Source organism: Sphaeramia orbicularis, chromosome 22, assembly GCF_902148855.1.
Source record: "Sphaeramia orbicularis chromosome 22, fSphaOr1.1, whole genome shotgun sequence".
Taxonomy (NCBI): Eukaryota; Metazoa; Chordata; class Actinopteri; order Kurtiformes; family Apogonidae; genus Sphaeramia; species Sphaeramia orbicularis.
In genome coordinates, this window is record NC_043978.1 from 43,520,025 (window position 1) to 43,544,357 (window position 24,333).

At 38.0% G+C, this 24,333-nt stretch overlaps 1 protein-coding gene across 1 annotated transcript; it reads right to left on the bottom strand.

Moving 5' to 3' along the window:
* Positions 1-2,699: 2,699 nt before the first annotated feature.
* Positions 2,700-24,053, bottom strand: nol10 (nucleolar protein 10). Its single transcript, XM_030127522.1, has 21 exons — positions 23,906-24,053; positions 22,932-22,977; positions 22,741-22,839; positions 22,175-22,252; positions 22,043-22,080; positions 21,633-21,769; positions 21,477-21,542; positions 21,209-21,269; positions 20,381-20,466; positions 20,011-20,089; positions 18,740-18,889; positions 18,382-18,448; positions 16,040-16,092; positions 11,114-11,240; positions 8,264-8,343; positions 8,046-8,144; positions 7,696-7,788; positions 6,723-6,899; positions 6,115-6,428; positions 5,806-5,908; positions 2,700-3,326 (listed from the first exon to the last, which is right to left on the bottom strand). The coding sequence occupies exons 1-21, from the start codon at positions 23,969-23,971 to the stop codon at positions 3,186-3,188; spliced, it is 2,160 nt and encodes a 719-aa protein (XP_029983382.1). The 5' UTR covers positions 23,972-24,053; the 3' UTR covers positions 2,700-3,185.
* Between the last annotated feature and the right edge of the window lie 280 nt (positions 24,054-24,333).

Genomic DNA, 24,333 nt, shown 5'->3' on the forward strand with positions numbered 1-24,333 from the left:
TGATGTGACAAATAACACAATAATCCTAAAGGAACTAATGTACAAACTAGCTGAGCAGGAACTCCTCATCCTTATTTTGGCAAACTGGCTGATCACTATTCTCACACCGGATGTATAAGAAACACGATCATGACTGGAATTAACTGAAAAACTTTGAAGAAACTGTGAATGTTTGGAGTGGTTTCAATACTTCAGACACATTCACAAGAGATGACGTTACTGTGTGAAAGGTTCCTTCATTAGATTATATAAATAAAATCAAGTGTATACAGAAGAGTAATGGAGTGAATATGTTAATATACAGGGTGTCCCATAAGTCTCCATACATAGGAAAAATAAACATTTCTTGACATAAACCATTTTTATTTATATAATATGCTCTATATGACTGCCATTTTGTCGGGAACACATTTCAATGCGTGTCTGCTGAAGAACTATAAAGAAGAAATATAAAGAAATACATGTTAGAACCATATATGTATGGAATGTATTATGTCTCCTATGTATGGAGACTTATGGGACACCCTGTATAAAATGAAAAACATGCATTAAAAGAATATTTCTGCAGTAAATGCTCCTAAGATGTAATTATTAAAGTTATGGTTCTCATTGATTCTGATACTGATTTTTAGCAGATGCCAGAGATCCATAAATGTATGTCACTTCAGATTAAAGTTTTTATCTAACTTTAATAAACCTCAACATATCTCTGTAGAATCTGTGTCTGGGTTGCTATGAAAATGCTGATTTTTTTTTTAAATAAAATGTTTTGGTGAGGAATGGGAGGATGACATCATAAGTCTGACCTTATCTAAACAAACACTGAATAAACTTTAATAAAATTACAATTATTAATTAAATAGGAAACCTTGGTGCTTTTTGGTGTTTATAATTAAAAAACTCAAAAGTACAATAAAAATTTATTGTACCAAATGTTCTCTTCTAACTCCGATTGTAGAAACCTGTAATATCAGCAATTAAAAATACCTTCTTTGGAAGTGTTAAAGCATGTTTACTGTAGATGTGTGTAATCTTTGGTCTGTCTGGATCTGTGAAATTTCAGTTGGTTTGTGCATTTCTTGCGCTTCCTTACGTTGACCCACTTCCTGTGTCCTCACTGCCATAATGGAGAAGGAGAGGGGGGTGATTTGCTTTGAACGCAGATTAGTGGGCTATACCAGATGACACTTGGCTAAAATGGGTCTATTTTTGCAACAGAGAATGTGTGTCACCGGTGTCCAGACACAATGGGATAAAGTAGGCTGCAGTTCCGTCACCTAGACCTGGTAACCTTTAACTTTTGTTCTGATTGCGAGCTCCTAACAAATACCTTGATAAAAATCGGCCCCGTTTACCCCAGAATAACAATGATTTTTAGTTTTAATAACCCTGACCTATATAGAGGGGATCTGCACAGGATGGATGTTACTGTTATACAGGATGTCCATAAGGTCCTCTTTACAATTTAACATATTTGTTACAAGAGCAAATGAATAGACAAATGTATGGAAGTTATAAGAAAATGAAAAGTAGATATTGATTAAGTAATATCTGACAAAGAAGATATGTTGCTGACTTGTGGAGGGGTGTTTTTTTTTCCCTGCACGTGTGTATGAGTAGGAGAAAATACATATCAGACAAGAATTGTACAGTATGTATGAGACTGAACTGTATGTCAAGAAATTTAAAAAAAAAAAAATGAAGTTTTTTTTTCTTTTCTATAAGGACAGCATTAGTTGCATGAAGTACATCCAGACCATACTGGATTTCTTCCCATGCTGGCTGTATCATAGCCTCATCAGTGGTTTCAACGGCATCAGTGATCTTTCGCTTCAGGTCATTTATATCGTATCTTTGTTCGATACACGATATCTTTAACATAACCTCATATAAAAATAAATCCAAGGGAGTGATATCTGGTGAATGAGGTTTCCAGGGAATTGGGTCATCCCTTCCAAACCACTGGTCTGGAAATGTTTGATTTAGGAACCCACCAACAGGCAGTCCCCATGTGCTGGTGCACCATCTACCTGGAAAATGATAGTTGGTTGAAGGTCATCCAGTTGTGGTGCCACATGTTCAGTCAAAAGGTCAAAGGTGAACATTTTCAGTAATTGATCTCTCATTGAAGAAAAATGGACCAATGATTTGACTGCACATGATCCCACAATGTGATTAAAAATCTAAGAACCACTGAGTACATAGAACAAACCTGATTGCTTACCATTGCTTTTGTAATACACTGTTTGTGGTCACCCTGTAGGTTTTGTTTGGGGGTTTCAAGCTTGAATCATTACTTTTACTTCAGTTAGCGGTGCTTATGTCGTCACATCACCAGAGCAGATGGGTCATGGTGAAAACCTCTGGTGGCATCAGATGACTTCAAATGAACCTATGGGCCTGTGTTGGCATGCTGAGGGCTGAGAAATGCCCCTCCCTCACATTTAAAATGAGCCAATGTTGGATCAGGGGGTTCAGACTGCAGCCACACTGGGGGATGGGAAGGACACCCAAGCCGCCCTCACATTTCCAAGAACTGCAGTTGTTGGCGGGAAAAAAAAAAAACTTTCCTCATCCCATTCACAGTTTTCTACTCCCCTCCTCTTATTTCTGACGCAACAAGGACTCAACTTCTGCAAAGAAAGCATGCTCTCTTTCTAGGTAAAGAACTGTTTCTAGGAATAAAAACACTAGAGACAAGCAAGTGTTGTACCAAATATAATATAGTACAAGTACTGTTATCCCAGTGTTGGATTAACAGAAACACAATAATAAAGAGTGTTAAAAATATACTATACACATATTTTCTCCCCTCCATTAAACTGAAATTGTAGGCTCCACTGAGGAGTCATTATAAGAAACTAGGCGTCTGAGACGAGACGAGTCACAACAGTCCCTCTGAACTCTTTACATATCCATTTTTCCTGGAACAGTGCTTTGAGGTGTTTTAGATAATAACACGGGCGTTATTTACACACAAGCAATCATTTTAAATATGCACTGAATTTTTAGAATACACCTAAACACATGGTAAAGACCACCCAGGACCAGTGCAGGTCTGTCTGTCTGTTTTGTCCAGCCTCTCGCTGATGTCAATCAGTTCTGAGGCGTCATCAGTTAAACTTTGCTGGTCTGTTGTGCTGACAGAGGACTGAGGCTTCAGGTCCTGGATTGAGCTGGTCTCCTCAGTACCTTCCTCTTCCTCTTCCTCTGCCGCCCCAGCCTCTCCCGCGGGCACTGCTCAGGTGTCCGGCTGAACGCCTCAGCTTCTTCCTCTCCTCGTGGTGATCCCGCTCTGCCTGCTGCTGCTTCCTCTGCTGCTCCGACTGCGGGGGAGGACAAAGACAGGATACACTAGTATGTGATCATATAACATAGTGGACGTAGATACAGCGATCCTTGAGTCTGCATTTTGTCTTACTGAGCCAAGAAGTGAATGTATCTGGGTAAAACCACAGCACTGGGGAAGCACGAGGGGTAATGAGTGAAGCCAATGCAGAGGCATCTTACAACAGAACAGCTGATATCAGAAAGCCCTTACTCAGCAGATGAGCAAACTGTTATTTAAAGCTAATAATTTACAAAAACATTGTATTTAATGTCCAAATGAAGCAAATGAGACCATAAAGGCTCCTAGAAGAAAAAAAACTTACTTGAGGCTCATTCATGCTCTACATTAGATAGGCATAGAACAGGGGTGTCAAACTCATTTTAGTTCAGTTCCACATTCAGCTAAATTTGATCTGAAGTGGGCTGAACCAGTAAAATAATAACATAATAATATATAAATAATGTCAACTCCAAACTTTTCTCTATGGTTTAGAGCAAACAAAGTAAATTTACATCATGAAAAGGTTTACATCTACAAACTATTTTTTCAAAAGATGTGAATAACATGAACAAACAGAAAAAAAATAAGTGTAAATTTAACAATATTATGTGTTAGTTTATCATTTACACATGTACATTACAACTTACAAATACACAAAACATTTAATAACAGGCAGAATATATTAAAATTGTACTAATTTCTCTTAAGACATTTCAAGGTTGTTCATATTCTTTCAGGTTATTCACATTTTTGCACAACTCCACTTTGTTTTAGTGTAAATACATGAAAATATTTGCATTTACAAAGAGAAAAATTTGGAGTTGTCATTATTTATGTTATTATGATAGTATTTTACTGAATCCTGCCCACTTGACATTGAAGTGGTCAGAATGTGGAACCTTAACTAAAAGGATTGTTAATATCTTAGAGTAATTTTTGCATTTTTGCACAAATTCACCCCGAGAGCCAGACTGGACCCTTTGGCGGGCCGGATTTGGCCCCCGGGCCGCATGTTTGACACCTGTGGCATAGAAGCTTACAGATATGGAATGTTGTAGTACCGCCAGAAACCACAGGGGCAGTATTGAGATCTGAGGTCAATAATTTCTAGGAACTTTTCACAGACCGACTGTGTGAGTTGGTGAGAAGCTACAGATATAATTACGACAACAAACATTAACCCTTCTAATTATCAACATTGATAATACCTTGTCTGCCGTCGCCATGTTTGTTATCACTGAATTTCTTCTCATTCTACTCTACTCTTCTTTGTGGTATTTTGCCAGTATGTTCACTCAGAGCAGCACCCTCTGGTGGATTCATTCAAAACGTGTTGGACACGTTCAAGTATAAAAGCATTGACGTTTCCACCGTTGGAAATGTATGCATTTGTTTTTGTATATGTGAAGAGCATGAAGGAGGCTTTAGTATTTGCAGAGGTCATTTTCCATTATTTAAATGGGATTTTTTTTTTTTTTCAGATCCAACATTTAGTGCCGATCAGCAATATTACAATTTAAAGGGGTCATATTTTGCTAAACCCACTTTTATTAGTCTTTGGTTCATTTATTTGTGTATTTGGACCCTAATAGTTCAAAAAGTTTGAATTTGAACCCTCCAGGTGCTGCAAAGCTATCTGTATATTCATTTTGGCAAAAAATCTAGTGCATTTCTACAACCTGTTTTAATTCCTGCTTAATTTGTTACATCTATAACTAGTTGCGCATCATGACATTTGAACATATAAGGTCAAGATTTCCCATGAACATTTCTCTGAGTACGACATAATTGTTTGTCAGCAGCAGCGGTTGTAGTAAAACTGAAAATATGTCCAAACTTTGGGCCGATTACCTAAAATGTTCAGTTATTGGTTGAACGGGACAGAGCAGCACAGCCAACAACCTGGAGGGGGTGGGGCATGAAGTGGCTCATGTGCATTTAAAGGGCCAACGCTCAAAACCACCTTTCTGGTGTCATTACTCAGAAATAGGGTTGAAGATGGACCTGTGGAGTTGAATTAATGAAGAATTCAGACCCAAGCATAGCATTTACAGTTGATGCAGACCACAGGGAAATGTTTTAAAATGCATAATTCCATTTAAAAACAGCAAAATATGACCCCTTTAAGACACTCCTAATATCATGTTGAGGTTCTTGTCCCTTAGTTTCAAACTTTTACACAAATAGTAAACCTTGTGTTGGGCCAGAGTACAGAGGATCCAGCAGGATGAAGGTCTATTCTCACATTCAGAGCTTCTCTTTTACCTGCTCATCTATTTTTATGTTCCTTGTTCTGTTTTTCCCAGGGGCATCTCAGTGTATCTTAAACATTAACTCACAGCCAGGGAGAACCTGTACCACTGGAAACTGACAGTGTGGAGCCCAGCTGTTGAATGACGAGGCCTTCATTTGTGCATTTCAGTTACTCCTGATGTGTTGTGTGAACATATTGTCAGGCTAAATGAACTATTTACCTTTTTCAGAGTAAAAGTTAGCTGTTTGCTTCCCACTGCGTTATCGGCCGTGTTGTTAGTTCCAGAGTTCTCCTCCAGTTTCAGACGGTCCTCCAAAGAAGCCCTGGAAGGAAATGCATTCAATAAGCTGCTGAGAAAGTTGACAGACATTCATTTACAGCATGCTTGTCATTGTTGGCTTCACACACCCAGATGAACTCTTCTACCCCTATAAGCGAAAAGCCAACTCTTGCCTTATAATCCCCGGGGCAATCTGATAATGTGGAGACACATAACACTCTTCCTGCAGTTTTTATGCAATGCACTTACTTCTGCAGTTTCTGCTTGCGGGCCACGTCATTAAAACTGCGGAATTCTTCCCCGGCTTTAATCTGATAAAACTCAGGCTGACTCTTCTTCTTGCTGTCGGCCATGTTTGAGGTCTTCTCCCCGCCGTTCTGCTCCCTCTCCAGCAGAACAGTGTTTCGGTCGGCGTCCTTCCTCTCCTGCCGCCGCCGGTCTCGGTCCTCCTGCTGCAGTAACCTCCTCTGCTCCCTCACCTCCTCCACCCAGCTCTTGTCGTCATCTGAACTTTCCTCCTCAGAGCTGGCTCTGCCCTCAGCTTCATCTTCCTCTTCGGCCTCCTGTACAGAGTTGTCATTTATTGGTATTTCAGCCTAAAATTGACCCCTCGAGATAGGCAATTATGTGTAAAAAGAACTAACACAAGAGGCCTGTGGGGAAATGACAGGAACAGCTGACTGTCTGGAAAACCTCATAATTTTTGCAAAACAAGAACTGATCCATAAAGCCAAGAATCTGTTGTGCTACTCACTTCCACCAGATGCATATTTACTTATTTTCTCTCAGGGTTCATGTTTGCATTTCTTGGCATTTGATTAAAACATTATGATGGCGGCAGTGCAGTGCAGTGGTACCTGCTGGGATGCGGAGGCCTGCTGAGCCAGAAGACGCAGCTTCTTCTTCCTCTTCTGGCCAACCTTTGAGACGATGGGGTTGAGCAGGCGGAACTCTTCGCTCTGCTCGTCCACCTGGTAGTCTGGGTTTTCGAACATCATCTTGAAGCGGTCGTCGCCAAGGATGCTGGGCAGAGCCTGTGGTTTGGGGTTTATCAGAATCAAAATACTTTATTTATCCCAGGGGAACTTATTGTGCTTTATAGTTGCTCCGTTCAAGTATATTCAAAAATATGTACACAAATATACATATAAAGCTCTAAATATACTCATATATATATATATATATATATATATATATATATATATATATATATATATATAAGTACCCTTATATACACATTAAACACTCCATTAAACAAAATTAGAACAATGATTTGCACAATATTAAGATTCTTTGTCATGTACCACACACTGAAATTGACCCTCTGCATTTAATCCATCACTAGAACATGAAAGCAAATGGGGGGTTAAGTGCCTTGCTCAAAGGGCACATCCGCCAACAACTTTCTGCCAGTTCGGGAAATCAAACCAGTGACCCTTCAGTCACAAGCCAACTCTCCAGCCTTCTAAGCCACGGCTGACCCCTCTTATATGTATTTAATATGTACTGGACAAATATTATCAATACGATAATTAAAATAAATGTAGATAAATAAGTGAGCAAATATAGTCTTCTGTGTAATTATAATTATGTGATTATAAGGTGGAATTAAACAGTCTGGTGGTCACAGGCAGGAATGATTTCCTGTCGGTCAGTAGTGCATTTAGGTGGAATCGGCCTTTCACTGAATGTGCTCCTGTATGTCACGGAGTGGGTGAGTGGAATGATGTGTTTACAGATACAGTAGGTGGAACACAGAGACATTTAGGTGAAAAGGAAAACAACACAGACACACAACTGTTCTTATTTCATTGCCTATGTTTCTCCTACCTTGCCCTTCTTTTTCCTGGCAGCCAGCTCTGCTTCGTCATCACCCTCCTCCATCAGTTTGAGAGCCAGCTCCTTGTTCACCTTGGGCAGCGTCTGGCTCAGTCAGAGAAAAAAAAAGCCCTTTGATTACACACACACTGGAAACATTAGACGGAATTTAATCTGTCTGACTTATGACACACATTCTTGTTGACATTAAAGTGGACTGATTCCTAAAGGTTAACTGTTCTTTTTTTATAATGGTGTGGTAATTGGGAAGGATACAGTCAGTTGATAATGAAAAGCCTCAGAGACAGTTTATGACATTGGAATTGCAATGTGATGTGAAGACTTTTTAAAGGATCCCCCACCTTCATCTGCACCCTCTGGGTCCTGGACTCCTCGATCTTCTGGCGGATCTTATCCTTACGATACTCTTCATATGCAAAAGGATTGACCATGTTTTTGACCTGTGGCCACACAAAAGAGCATTGGCATAGTTTCAGTTAAAAGCCACACTGTTAGATCTAGACGAGTACTGAAAAGGTTTACAGTCATTTAGGAAACAGTGAAAACACAGCAAACGCACCTTGTGATAAAGCCTGATGTCCATGAAAAAGCCGTGCATGTAGGCTCTCAGGAGGGAGGATCCCACCAGGTGAGACAAACCTGACAAGGCAAACACACAATTCAATCAGAAACTCTGGACGAGGGTGGCATTTATTCTACAAACTGAAAAGGGACTGTATTTAACATTACAGCTATGATTATAGTAATATTTTGTGTTACTTTATCCAAGGCTGTATTTTATACGTAAACTAAAAAGATCTTAGTAAAACTGTATAATTTCTAGCCTTTTGTGTGAAGGAGTTAAGACTAAATAGTGAAACAACTTATGAAGACGCTACGGAACTTGTCAATTCAACAGGATGTTTCCTATGACTACGTTCATGTCTTTTAAAAACAACTTTAACATATCAGGTTCCATTGATTAAACAACTAACAACTGTATGATGCTCCATTAAGACTGCCATTATAACAGGCTACCTTAATGTTTTCTTAATCTATCTTCAATAAAAGTGTCAGAAAATGTCTTTTTTGCCAATTCTTTTGCACCTTTGTTTTCAGGAGGAACTTGACTTTGGCCATTAATTGTCATTATTAAAAATGATAAATGCTTAAAACAGTGTGTTTTAGTAAGACAGAAAAAAAACCGGACTTGAAACAACAGTAAATGTTCATAATGAAACTTTTTGAGACTGCAGAAAAAAACTTTCAACTATTTTACATCTGCTCAAAGATGCTTTTTGGTCTAGAACATTCAGTATTCATATAATGGCTTTGTATTTTTTGTTATTTCCAGGTGTTTTTTAGCCTGTGTGGAAGTATCTGAAACAGTTCCTTTCTATTTGTAATAGAGCCCCACATTACTGCCATAAAGTGTTATATAGAGTTGGAAAGCTCAGGATCTCAGCTTTCTGATGCCGTTTGAATTTTGTGGATAGCACAAACGGTTCAGGAGCTACAGAATTCGAATGCTGTGAAGTGCTAAATGCAGCGCCGGAGAGCTTGTCATTGTTAAAGGGTTAAAGATCTTCAAGATTTTTTAACCTCTGATGAAAAAAAATCAGTTGAATCTCAGACACATATATGCTTTTGTGTGGCTACATGTCATTTTTACATGAGAGTGAAGGAAAATGTGAAAATGCATCAACTTCTCTATTAAGTATGAAGGATAATCCCAGGATCTCCACCCTGGACTTTACCCGCTCTCAGAGTAAGTGCAGGCATGTACTGTGTAAACTGTTGGAAACGACATTTGTTACGTCAAAGCCTTCAAGCAAATGAGCGTGTAGCTGGAGAGACATGGAGAGATGTGAAGTGGGGGCTGCAGAGTCCACCCAGGCTGCCTTAAGGTTACATAACGGGGCCACGTTACGCGGCTTCTGTAAATCAACACCGCTGTTTCCCTGCCTGCCCCCTCTCCTGCCTTTATTCCACAGCAGCCAACCACCTTTCTGCTTCTTGTCATTTGATCTCTTTACTGCTGAGCCTGCATTCCAATGTTCATTCAACCCTTCCAGTGAGTCCCAAAGCCCTTCTACTCCTCACCTACCCCTCCCCCGACACACACGCCACTATTCTTACCTAAAGTCATTCCCTGCTACTTTATCCAGCCTGTAAGAAAGTTCAGGATCCTTGGGCTTTTTTGTGGTTTTAAGAAGGCAAATCAGGGTTCCTACAGATTTCTACAAATTAAATTTAAGACTTTTTGAGACCTTTTTAAGACTACTTAGAACAAAATTTAATGCCAGACTGGCAAAAATTTGTGACTCAATTTAGAAAAATTTTTTTATTTACTCCCACGCCTTGATTCCCACCTTTCCCAGTCATTTCTCACTGGTGGCTGCAAAGTTAGCAATAATTAGTTCCTAATTTCCAGATAAATTGTCAGGTTGGAACGGGTGGAACTGAGTCGACTAATGTTACTTTCTTTGCAGCTTGGATATTTAACAGACACATTTAAACACAACACAGTGAACAGGTGTATGGCAACTAATAACTAATAACTTAAGATTTACTGTAAACCCTACAAAATTAATAAATCGCGAACATAATAAAAATTTGTAGCTTATAACGTAATAATCCCACAAATGTAATAACTTTCCCATAAACGTAATAATTATAACTTCTGTTGGGACTTATTATGTTTGTGGGACAGTAAAAAATTTTCAGATTCCAAAACTGTAATGACTTCCCACAAATGTAATAAATTACTACATCACATACATTTAAGTAAAGCATGCATAAATATTCATTCATCTTTCTTTTTCTTCCCATTTATTCTTGTCTTTTGGATACTTGCCTTTTTAGAATGATCAAATATTGCAGTTACACCACATGGTACTAATTCCAGATTAATAGGTGTTTAATTACAAATACAAGTGGACAAACAGAACGGGCAAAAATATTGTAAAGGTTTTATTATAAAAGCTTCAGTATGAACTGGATATTATTTATTCTCATTAAGTATAATAGAAGCCTATGTTTGAACCATGTAAATAAAATGTCTGGATATGATTATGATAACATTGGAGAGGGTAGCAGCACACTGGGAAAATGAGGTATTACGTTTGTGGTAGATGACTGTTACTACATTTGTGGGAAAGTTATTACATTATTACATTTATAAGATTATTCCGCTAAAAGCTGCAAATTTTTATTACATTTGCAGTTTATTACATTTGTGGGTTTAACACCTACCATATGAAAATTAATACCTTTTAAAGACTTTTGAAGGTATTAAATGCAGATATGTAAATTCAAGACTTCTGAGACTTTTTAAGACCACACAGGGACCTTGGAAAATCACTACTGTGAATGTTTCTGTGAAAGGCCCTAGGGTTGAGGAGGATAAAACAAAGCGTGGAGCTCTCACCCAGATTTTCCAGGTCCTTCCGGGTGACAAACTTGTAGTCGTCATAAACCGTGCTCTCCGGGCTCTCCTCCAGCTCCTCTGTCAGATTATCAAGGAAGGAACACCAGCGAGGAGCCGGGCCCAGAGCCTAAACACACAAAGACACACATACATCTGGTTCAGATTTAGACTGCTGAGAAAGTGTTACAACTAGAGTGTATTTGTTGAAACAAATATAGCCTAAATGGCCGGGCTGAGAAAGACCACGGCGCTTCCTTTTTCTATGAACCATGCAATCGTGCTGATGTGTAACCGAACACTGATGACGCAGCAAAAAGTCTCACACCTTCTCCTTTTCACAGTGCCGAGAGCTATAAACACTTTAAGTGCACTGACCTTACACTGACACCACTTGTGTTGAGGCAGACATTCTCATTTTAGACTCATTACAGTTTACTCTTTTTAGGAAACTGAAGGCTGTCTGTAAGTAAACGGCAGTTGTGCACACAGGCTGCACCAATCTGAACATTAATGAATGAATCATGTACCTGATAGTTTTGGTGAGTAAGTGTTTCTAAAAAATACAAATGAATGACTAATATCCAGTAATTTTCATTTAATTTATTTAGAACTCAATTCAAATAAAGGTTAAAGGTTGTTAATTTATTGAACTAATAATGCTGATTTCAACATAAATGCAGAAAATCAATACATGACATACAACTTTACACCAATAGAACAGTCAGATTGATGGGTTTTACTGGTGAATCAGTGTTGTAGAAGGTGACGGTGTTTCCACGGTAACTACCGAGCTTTTGAACATCCAAATGGGTCATATCTGATGACCATGAAAAGATGACAAACTGCATTTTACACCAGTTATTTACATGTATTGATAGGATTAATGGATCAACAGGCATTGAACATTTTAGATCAGTAGGTGGTTTTGGTCACCAGCGGCTGTTTAGGTCTTCATGGGTTAATACATGACAAGTCTATAAAAATGTAAATAACGACTGACAAAGTCTGTATCAATATCTAAACCACAGCCTTTTCCTAATGTTCTCGTCTGTTTGGCTCCTTTAGAAAACTACAGCAGATCCAATCCCATTCATTCCAATGAGAGAAGTGAATGTGAGTCACAGATTTTGACTACCTGCTCCAAACCAGTTCAAACTGGACCTATTTTTACATAAGCTATGTATTTTCTGAACATTGTGACAATTAAATGACATTTTTCAGACTTGTTTGAGGCCTGTTTCACTGAACGAAATGTGGAAAAATCTTGCAATACAAATCTTGTCTGGAGGAGGTTATAACAAGCAGGAGAATAAAATAAGTAATAATTCAGATAAAATACATTTAGTTACCAGTAAAACATGTGATATTACTTTCTTACTGTACTTGGAGCTTGTGAATCTACTTTCATGTTCGGAATTCTTCTGACCACGCCCACTTATAAAACAGGAAGTGAACAGTAAAGCTTAAACTGCACCATCTTTGCAAACACGTTTTCCTTAATCAGGTACTTTTCTTGGTTATAATGCTTAATTTTGATTTCAGTTGTTCTTTTTTGGATACGATAAAAGTAGAAGGTATAACTTCAACTACTAAAATCTAGCAGGTCTGGTGAAAAACACTGCATCATCTTCCAGAGATGCTGATCAATGTATACCCTGAATTTTATGCCAAGGGAATAAAAAACAGGAGCAATAACATTGTTTGATGCCAACAGGGCTGCCTAACACAACCTATGTTTGCAAATGTGTCTGTGTCTTGTAAAAGATTAAAAGCAAAATAAAGAACTGTAAATCATTTTCACAAAATGGCATTTAAACATCCTGATTAATTGATTCCACCACTACAACCAACCACCTGTCGACTCAATAAAAATACGATGAGCTCTAAGCACTGATCCTAACTTTAGCTGTAGCTTAGTGAAGGTTTAAAGTAATTTTCCAGAGACTGGGTTCATATCAACAAAGGTGATAGATCTAGTATCTTTAAATGAACAAATCAATCCACAAGAGTCACAAGTCACCATTGTATTGGATGCTTGTCTGACTGTGAGCTCTAACTACTAAGCAACTGTTTAAATGACTGAAAAATTAATCTAATTATTTTGTTATAATTGATTTATATATATATATATATATATATATATATATACACACACACACACACACACACACACAGGGTGGGGAAGCAAAATTTACAATATTTTGAGGCAGGGATTGAAAGACAGTGTATGACCAATTAGTTTATTGAAAGTCATGAGAATTTATTTGCCACAAGAAAATTTACTAAATTTAATAGAAAATATTTTTATTCTATGTGTCCTCCTTCTTTCTCAATAACTGCCTTCATATGCTTCTTGAAACTTGCGCAAGTGTTCCTCAAATATTCGGGTGACAACTTCTCCCATTCTTCTTTAATAGTATCTTTAAGAAAGTCGACATTGCTGTGTGATGTTCTATTGGTCGCATGTTCTAAAACGCCCCAAATAGCATAATCCAGAGGGTTTAGATCTGGGTTAGAAGGCGGCCATAAATATGATTCCCAAAAATTGCTAAAGTCGGATTTGTTGCTGTTGTCAGCAGTGTTTTGGTGTTCTTGTGTAAGATTTTAACTTCAAATCGTATTTTACTGCATTTCTAACGGTCTTGTTGTCTACCTCAAGTTCAATTGCCATTTTTCTCATGGATTTGGTTGGATCCTTTAGGATTTTGGATTTGAGAGCTTTAATAAAAGCTTTGGTACGTTTTTTGTTGCTTCCTCCACTTCCAGACTTTCTCGTAATAGTTTTGCTCATAGTCATTCTCTTCTTTACATTATAAACAGTCTTTATGGACACTCCAACTATTTTTGAAATCTCCTTTGGTGTGACGAGTGCATTCAGCAAATCACACACTCTTTGACGTTTGCTTTCCTGATTACTCATATGGGCAAAAGTTTCTGAAAAGGTATGGATAATAGTGTTAGGATGATCATGAAATCAATATATGTTTGGTTTCAAAACAATTGACGTAGTGCCTGCTGAGAAAAAACAACTAAATGTTCATTGTAAATTTTGCTTCCCCACCCTGTATATATATATCTGCTTCTCAACCGTGACAATTTATTCACATTTTGTGCATATTTTTGTCTTTTAAAGAGTTAATCACAACTGTAGCTGATGAAAAACTTCTTTTTAGATGTCACTTTGGATTATTGAGGGGTTTTTTCTATCTTTTTTTTTTTTTACCCTATATAAGGATAGGAAAATGGTTGTTTGTTTCGGAACTAGATTGGTCAGACCACTTTGTAATCGATTAGTGATAGCAAGATTTGTACACAAAAACAGTAACACATGAAAAGATCTGCTTGTCCCCGGATGGAATTGTAAGAGGCAATGATTCACAGATTTGATCATCTCTGGTTGTTTTATTTAATGTCTGCCATAAAAACAGAACAAGCAGAACACCAAGTTCCTATTGAGTGGGCTAATGTACGTAGCGGTGAACGGGGTCACTTCCTCTTAGCCTGGTAGCATTCGCATGTGATTTATTAAAAGTAAACACAGTGTGTAAGGGTACTACATCTTCTGCAGAATTATTATCACATTAAGAGTCATCAGCTTCACGCTAACACTGGATTGGATATCAGAAGTGTTTCAGTCCAGACTCAGGGATGGGGGGTAGGTGGATCAAAGATCAGCTCATACATACTGTATGTGAGTTGAATGGTTCACACAGAGGATGACATCACATGGAGTCAAACACTGAGGGCAAAGTCAACAGAGCCCACCTTCCAGGGCCTGATGTGATAACACGTTCAGCTGTTCAACCCGGATAATGTGCTGTATACGGAGCCTGAGGCTGAGAGCGGCGGCTCATAGAAACACGACAGAGGAAGAAGTCCATAAACCAGAGCATAAAAAGCTGATCTCAGGACAGGAAGCGGTCGGGCACACTGAGATACAAAACAAAGGCTGCGCTTCTCAAAAAATGATAAACAGTGGAATAAGTGAAGCCAACTGTGGAAAGGACTGAACTGATTTTAGATAAGGCAGTGATACTTCTGTGAAACACTCAGGACTGTGAGGACATCCTCATGACAGAGCTGGGCAATAAAAAACATATCAAGTGATACTGATATCTATTTGCTTTTTTTTTTTTTTTTTTATCTTTGGGGCCTGTTTATACTGAAAGCTAAAATACTTACAAAATGTTGTTTTACATATTTCTACTATTACTACTTAACTTTGTTGAACTAATATCATTAAATTAATTTTAATGTTTCTAAATTGTTCCACTGTTTGGTGAGTGTTTGTCATGTTTTGGAAATAAAAAATATTCTAAAACAACTAAATCAACAAACTAAATCATGAAACTACATGTGTGTGTTTTATAACATTTTCACCTTTATGCACTTTTTGACAAATAGTTTAAAACCACATCTTTCTTCAACTTTTACTCAGGAACAAAAGTCTACTTTTACAAATAATAATTTCACATGTATCATAAATTAGTTTTTCCCACTGATATCGACAGATAGTCCACCTCCTGATAACAATAACAGCACTGATTTTCACATTTACTCAAATAGGATTAACTGACTGACTGTAAGTCTCTGTGATTCAGGGAACAGTGTCCAAAGATCCACACATCCTTGTCCTACATGCCTGAAAGGTACATATTTACACAAAGCAGATTAACAATACACACATACCTTCTCTAAAACATCTGAGTCAAAAGTCAACACTGCTGATGACGGCACACTTTCTCCAGCTGTACTCATCACAAAGAACCAGAGTGATCAACAGTGGCTTCAGTTGTGTGAATCACTCATTGCACACACAGATACTGTACGTGTGACTGGTGTTGACATATCCTTTACTGTGATTAACCTGAAAGCTGAGCCTGATGTGAACACACAACAGAGGAATGTAAATGCCCGTAGACTCACCGGAATGTAGAACGTGTTCATCTTGGGATCTTCATTGGCAGTGAAGAGCATACCTGTTAATGAGACAGAGAATACAAACGAACATCATGAGGATAGGCACTGAGGGGATATTAACCCTTTATCGAGCAAGTGACTATTTTTGGCAGTTTCCGCATACAAGACAGTGACAGCAACAGTTACAGTGAGGACAATGAGTCAACAATCTCAGGTCCAATGTGGTCTACAGGGTCTGTAAGGTCCACCTCTGCATGAACAGTGAGTGTACCTGCTTTGTTAGGTACCATGAAGTAATGGTACTAATGAAAGGAATGATGTTCAAAGGGATAATGTGACAGGGGTCTGGATCAGCACTTATGTTGGTCTAATGTTTGAAAATATATGGGCTGGATCAAGTGAAAGTGAACATCAACACGAAAAAGGACATTTACACACCATTTTTCAAGTGGGCTCATTTTTTTAGCTTAAGATCTCTATTCTATGTAACTGTTATCCTTTTTAAAATACCACTTACACAGTACAGGAGAAGTTCGGAACCTTCTGCAAGACTGCATTAAATGAACAAAAAGACATGTAAAAGACTGTCTATTACTTTGACAAATTAAAATTCTGAATGATGAAGTTTGTGAATTCATACACTGGTCACATTTAAAAAGACTATCTGTGAACTGTTACTGAGAATGGACCACCACAAGTTCTAAATAACACTGTTAGTATTAAATACATTAAATAAAGCATTGTGATTATACCTGGCTTGTTGTTTTAAAAAATAAGTCACCATTTTGGGTGATGCATACAATGGCAGAGTCGTCTGCTTGTTACTATGGCAACCTGTCCACATGTTACCACAATCTCATGTCAATAAAACGGAGACTTTTCAGTATTTTACTCCAAAATGTATTTTCAGCATAGTTGAACATAATATCTAAAAGGTTTCGTCCTACTTTATATCAATTTCTGTCGAGAACTGCATGTTTGAATGTTTGCGTAAAGCTTAAAAAATTGATGTCCGTTTCAAGTTTACGTGTTACTGAGTAGTAATTTGACATTTTTCACTTAAAAATTTTACCTCCCCAAATTTTGTTAGACATAATGTTAAAGTGCTTATAAATACCTACTCAAATATGTATAACACATGCATATAAGTCACTGCTTACATGACAGAGACTGTTGAACATGAAATGTGTCCACATGTTACCACTTGATCAGACGCTACATGTTCCTGTCACCTTACATGTGTTTTTCTTGTATTTTTTTTTTTTTTTATATACACTTTACTATATACTTTTTTTGCCACTTACTGGCAAGGAACCAAATATGGTAATTTCATTGACCTTGCTTTTCTACATAATACAACATTTGGAAAAACTTCACAAAAGCCATACAGTCTTGTTACACCCTCCAATTACACACTAAGGTTGAAATTTTGAATGTCAGAGTATTTCTATGAGTGAACTATAAAGGGTAAATACATCACAATGCGTGGTGACAAAACAGAATTTAGTTTCAGTCGTCAGTCTCTCAGACTTATGTGAAGCGTCTAAGGCCTGTGGGGACGAACACTCATCCACACGAGAGTAAAAATAACCTCAATGACTTTTCTTAGTTCTATTGTTTGCATCTGGTTCTTACTGATTTTCTAGGATGTTTAGCATTGACTATTTTAGGATGCTGATTGTTTATTTATTATCTAGTCTAGTTCTTCACATATTGTACATGGTAGTAAAAAGCTGGAATGACGCAAATTATATACCGTTTTCCTCTTGTGGGACGGACCCAAAACCTTCCCCTGGGCCTAAAAGGTCTGGGTCACTGCCCTCTGAAATGCTTTGTTCATGAACATGTGAAGACTCTCATCATACGACTGTGTTTTATGTGAAATAGTTTAAGCGTCTTTTTAAGTTGATGTTCGTATAGCTTAAGGGCAGAATTGAGGTTCCACTCTAATGAGACGATAATGAGAACAATACGGAGGATAAGCTGAATTTGTGAGCTGAACGATGCAGAAAAGTGTTTGAAGTTACAGTCCTGGAAGAACTTAAAAGTCTAAAGAACAAAAGGATCATTTCAAAGAAAAGTTCACAAGTTCAGTCTCACATTTAGTGTAAATTGGCGAAAGTACAACAGCAAAGACTAAACTACAGGGTCACACAGTGAATCAGTCAGATGGTGCCACCCGGAGGTGGAAATGAGCAGCGCAGGTGCAACATATGCACTCAAAACATTAGACAAAAAAAAAAATCTAATTTTCTTTTTATTTTAACACCTAACCAATAACCCTGCCCATTTCTGCAGACATATTTAGCAGAGTGAATACATGTGTGGTGTAAAAGAATTGCTGTCACCTGAGTGAGGATAGATGCAAACATCATTGATGTTGGCCTGAGGCTGTATGGAGGAGAACACTTTGCCCTGTGAGGAAAAGAAAAAGGGAGAACATCCATTAAAATAGTCCTGAAAGAGTAGATCTGGCCTTTTCTGCGGTTCACTGGTACAAACACAAACTTGAATGTGTCTGAGAGAACTGAATGATAACTGTTAAATGTCTGTCATGTGCTTATGTTAATGCTCAGGTGCACTTATAATAAACAAAACACTGTCATTCATGTGCGGCATGAGTACAATTAATCACAACATAATAGCTTTAAAGGAAATTAGCACAATATCAGCTGATTTCCGGTCACTGCTCTTCCTGAGGCTTACAGTATCTTTGTTCCACATTTTGATGATCTTGGAGTCAGCAGACACAACCAGGTCCAGCTGATCATGGAAGTTGAGGGATTTGATGGGCAGGTTGTAGAAGTGGTCTTTAACCAACAGCGGCTGACTGGAGCGCAGGTCATACAGCAGCACCTTTGAGCAAAAATAACAACAAAAGAAACACCCCCCTCTTTGCTTTAAAAACCAAATGAACATGAGATAAGGTGGGAGTCAAAGGCTAAAACAAGATGGAAAGAAAATGTGTTCATGATGAGTATTCACGTCATTACGTGTCACATTTTAACAATACAACAGAGCTGAGAGCAGGGGATCTTTTTAGAGGACACCAGCTTTATCATGAGTCGACTATTCACAGGAAGAAGAGGCGGACTTTCACACCATGTGGGCAGCCGACAGAAAACAACAACAAATGGAAAGTAGGAGGATGGAACCGTAGACCAGTGTTGTAGAGTTTTCACTGTCTGAGATGGACACACTGATGCCAACAACAGATTTCAAGCTGCTACAAGTACACATTAGGAAAATGCTGACTGTTGAATCCAGTACATACTGTTTTACATTTATATTTATATATACAATGTACATATTCTTATAGTGCGTTTATATTTTACGTTGAGTATTTAAGCTTGCATCTTAGCCAAGAACTACCTGACTAATTTTCGTTATGTGTACACATGATGACAATACAAATTCTTGAATCTTGAATTTTGTCTTATTAAGCCTATATCAGGCAAGTGACTATTTTTTGTCATTTCTGCACACATTACAAGATAGTGAAAGCAACTGTTACAGTGAGGCAACAATCTCAGGTCCAATGTGGTCTACATGGTCTGTAAGGTCCACCTTGAACAGTGAGTGCACCAGCTCTGTTAGGTACCATGAAGTAATGCTACTAATGTAAGGAATGATGTTCAAAGGGATAATGTGGATGTGGACAGGGGTCTGGATCAGCACTTACGTTGGTCTAATGTTCAATGTTCTAAAATGCATGTTCCTTTCACCTTACATGTGTTTTTCTTGTATTTCTTATGTTTTCGCCACATATAGGTAATGAACCAAATATGGTAACTTCATTGACCTTGATTTTCAACATGACAATACATAAATTTGAAAAATTTCACAAAAGTAATAGAGTCTTGTCATGTCCTCCAATACCACACTATGGTTGACATTTTGAATTTCAGAGTATTACTATGAGTGCCATATAAAGAGTTTATTCAAAACAGAGCTAACAGAGTAGGTTTTCTGCTCACCTGCCCTGTACTGGTGCCTACTGCCATGGTTAGAGAGCCGTTGAACTTCAGAGCACTGATTGACGGCAAAGCCTGAACCCTGTTACCAACAAACAAAAGAACAACATTTGATGTTACCATGAATATTGATAAAACAGCAGAAATATGGTATGAAGCACAATCTCAAAATTACACTGTTGCTTGTTTGTGAACAAGATCAAAATCAGATGGAGGCCTGGTATACAAGCAACATAATGATGCACAGCTTGCAGCTTGTTTTTCATACAGCAGAGACACAGCCAGAGAAGACAAGTGCCATGTGGCTACATATGTATCCACGGGCTGATATCGGCTCAAATCACTGACTTCTCAGAGACAGATTGGTCCTTACTCTGTTCCCTCAGTGAGGCTGCTCAGGGCACAGTCCAGCAGGCCAACGCGAGTCCGTACACGGGGGTCCCAGCATTCGACCCGTCCCTGGTGTAACCCAACACAAGTCAAATAGTCAGTCTGCGCAGATTAAAGAGCTGTCATGACAAACTACCACAGGAAACTTCTTATACTGGCCGCTTCAAATGCATATGAGAGGTGATGGATTGAAACGCTTGAACTTTAACACGCAGAAATCATGTAACAGGCTTATTTTTATCAAGGCAGATGGTGTGTGATATCAAAGAGCTGAGAGCAGAGAAAAGGTCTGCAACTGGAGAATGCACAAATGTACAACTCTCATTTTCAGACCATAACAATGCACATGTGTTAAGTTTTATAGTGCAACACTAAAAAAATCTCATTTGGTTCAATCTAACCCACATATTAGCATAACTGTAAATCACAGAGATAATTACTGGACTTTACATCACAACACAGCCGATGTGTGATGCAGAGTGAGGAAAAACAATGTCGCATTTGGAGTAAAACGCTATAAGATCTCACAAATATTATTTAGTCACACATAGAGATTCAAGAGAACTGTCTGAATAAAATCTACAAGTCATTTTTCTTAAACTGTTTAATAAAACAGGCCCTAATATGGCATGATTGCATGAATAACACTGGATATTTCAGTCCTTACAATGAGCTTTCATTTTAATAAATAACCGATGGCGTTATAAAGGCACTTAGTAATGCACGGCCAAACACAGTCACTGTTTCAGTTCGGATAAAGCCTGCTGATAGCTGGTGCCTCATTTCACAGGCAGCCTGCTTTGACACTTACCTCAGAGGTTCCTGTTGCGAATAAGTGATGGACAGGGTTGATGTCACACACGTTGTGCTCCCTGGTCGAGAAGGCAAGAGAAGAAAGCATCATCAACATCAGCAATGACAAGAGAGGGAGTTTAGTCACATAACACCACAGAGACTGACTTGTTGGGACTAAATCACATCCTGGGAGGTAAAACTATGACCCATGAACGATTAAAGCACTGGTTCTTCCACTGAAATCACTGGACACTTCTTCTGGTAAAACACAGCTTAATACTTACACTGCATCTGTCTGAAGTGAGTTAAGGAAGCGCCCTTGTTCCAGATTCAGTCTGTACACCTCTGAACTGAAAACACAAACAGTGCAATCAAAAACAAACAGGCACAGGATCAACCTAAACCATGTCTCAGTCATTATCATTGGATTCACCAAATACCTTGTGCCTACAAAATAGAGGTCACATGAGGGATAGTGGTAGGAAAAGTCTCGCCCAAACTTTGGGATTCGTGTCTTGTAGTAGTGTCCGTGCTGGGAGTGGAACTCTACGTAGCGGTCACAGTGTAGGAACACCAACTACATGAGAGCAGAAAATGGAAACAACTGAGGATTTAAACAGTCTCACACTGACATTAGGAAAATTAATAGGGCCTGAAAAATATAGCTTTTAAATCAGTCTTTTGTGGGGGTTTTTTGCTCATAAAAAATTGAGGAAAAAAAGGTAAAGTAAACAAACTCAGGTGAGTTAACTTAAATAAATATCAAATCCTTGCTAAAATAGAATAACTTTGTAGCTCTCGTTTCAGTGGTAAAATAGCAACATCAACTCTCCTTGTTCCAATGTCTTACCTTAGAATAGTCATCAGACAAGACATCAAACGCCACAACTTTAAGGGGAAAGAAAAGAAACCCGTCATATTCAAGTATTATTAATGATATGGAGGCTGTGTAACGGGGATGTGTCTGTTGACTGTAACACACCATCTGAATCCAAGCAGCGTTCAAACTTCAGGGACAACTGATACGTGTCATAACAGCGGATCCTGGGTTTGTAAGTGCCTGAGATGAATAGAATATATGTTTATTGTCATTGTTACAGGGACATGAAAATCTGTTTAACAGCAAACAAAGTGCAAAAAAGGCTGTTTAAAAATATCACACATTATACTGAGAAAAACTAGCAATGTACAAAAACTACTGCAATAAAATATTAAATATACAAATTCTACTCATTACGAGTAAAATATACAAAAAGCTAACGCTATACTACAGATAAGAAACATATACATCATATAAGGACATATACAGATAAAAACAGGAAATACGCAAGGTAAAATTACAAACAAGTTGCATGGGTGGGATAATTGCACTGAGGTAGGGTGAGTATTGCATTGTCCATTACACTGGGAGTGGTGGTTATTCATAAAAGGGGAATGAAAACAGAGAAAAGTATCCTTAATATCCACAGATGCTTATTTTGAGGTAAACAGTCCACCTGTGATTTTAAAGATCTGATGAACCCCTGTCCACACGTCCTCTTACTGTACCTGCTGCCAGGATGTACTGCCCATCCCTGGACACTTTGATAGAATGGCACACTGTGGGCATCTCAAAGTCCTGGATGAGCTCAATCCTGCGCTGGATGTCTGCAATTAAATAACAAAAAGGAAAACAAGTCAGACTAACAATTTACAGTTATGAGAGTATTAATAGGAAATATCAAATAAAACTAACTTACCGACATCTTTCTTTTGAAGCTGTCTTTTCTTTCGATCTGACAACCACTGTAGATCAAAGAGGCAGATGAACAATGAACTGATGTACTCTGGTCTTTGTAATTTACTCATATTTATAACACTGAATGTGCACTGGATGTATCTGTTTGTAATAACCTATGGTTATGTTGTGCCCACTCATGTCTGTTAGCTTGTTTTTTGGTCTGCATGTCAGAAGCATTAAACAAAAACTACAAAACTGTTTTTCATGAAACTTGGATAAAGGGTAGGGCATGGGCCAAGGACAAATTACTGAAATTTTTGTCCAAATCTTTCATTGGCATGTGGTAGGGTGTTTGATTTGTTTACATGAGCATGGGGGCTTGACAGGGATATGTTAATGTTATATATTAGTAATTTTAAGTTAGTATGATGACACTTTGTTAATTCATCTAGAGACAATTTAACACCATTATTAAAACACTTCAACACCTTATCAGTTGATATTCAATAATTCTGTTGTTGTACTGTGTCTGCAAACGAATTATCACATATACTCTGTGGATAATATGTTAAAAATCATTGACCATTTCGGTGTTTAAGGTATGAATGCCAAGATGACATTTTATCATTATTTTCTTTACTCGTTCTTGCGCTCACACCCGTTTTTCTTTCTTAAATTAATATTAAATATTGACTAAGTTGTTGAACTGTTACAGGTACTCTGTAAACTCCTTGTAGGACTATCCACATCACATGTTAGTGTTAATACTAATACAAGAGTTGTATGAAATGACGGAGGTTAAGCTAAAAACAGGGGAGTTACTGGCGCCTAAAAGTTCTCAAATTAAGCTATAATGTAATGTGTCTTTATCTCTTTTTCTGTCACGAGAGAAGAACAAGTACCCGGTCCACTCTAGGGGGCTAGCTGTGTTAGCCACGAGCTAGTTCCAAACTAAAACTAAAAAGCTGAAAAACGGCGGCTCGTGCTTCTTACCTCTGGGAGAGATTTTCCGTAGCTTAAATTGTAAATCTTGACATCATTCACACTAGATATCTGCATTGTAAATGGTAGACAAAACGCAGGTCACACATAACACTATTACTACACACAGGTGAACTGCACTGAACCCACGTTGTTGCCTCAGCCGCCAAAACAGGAAGTAAGTTTGTGTGTTTTCACAAATAGGTCCGTGTGGAAACTAGAAGTAGAGAAAACGATTTTAAAAAGTATCCGCTTCGTCTAAGTGATTCACGGTCTAAACTATTTTAAAATCATTTTAAAGAAGCAATAAAATAATGCAATTTTATGCAAAATTTTAAGACGCTAATAATATTACATAGTTGCGCTCTGTAGGCGCGTTAACTTTAAATGCTGTCATTTAGTATCAGCTGACTCAGAAAGTTGAGGTGTTGAAGTTACAC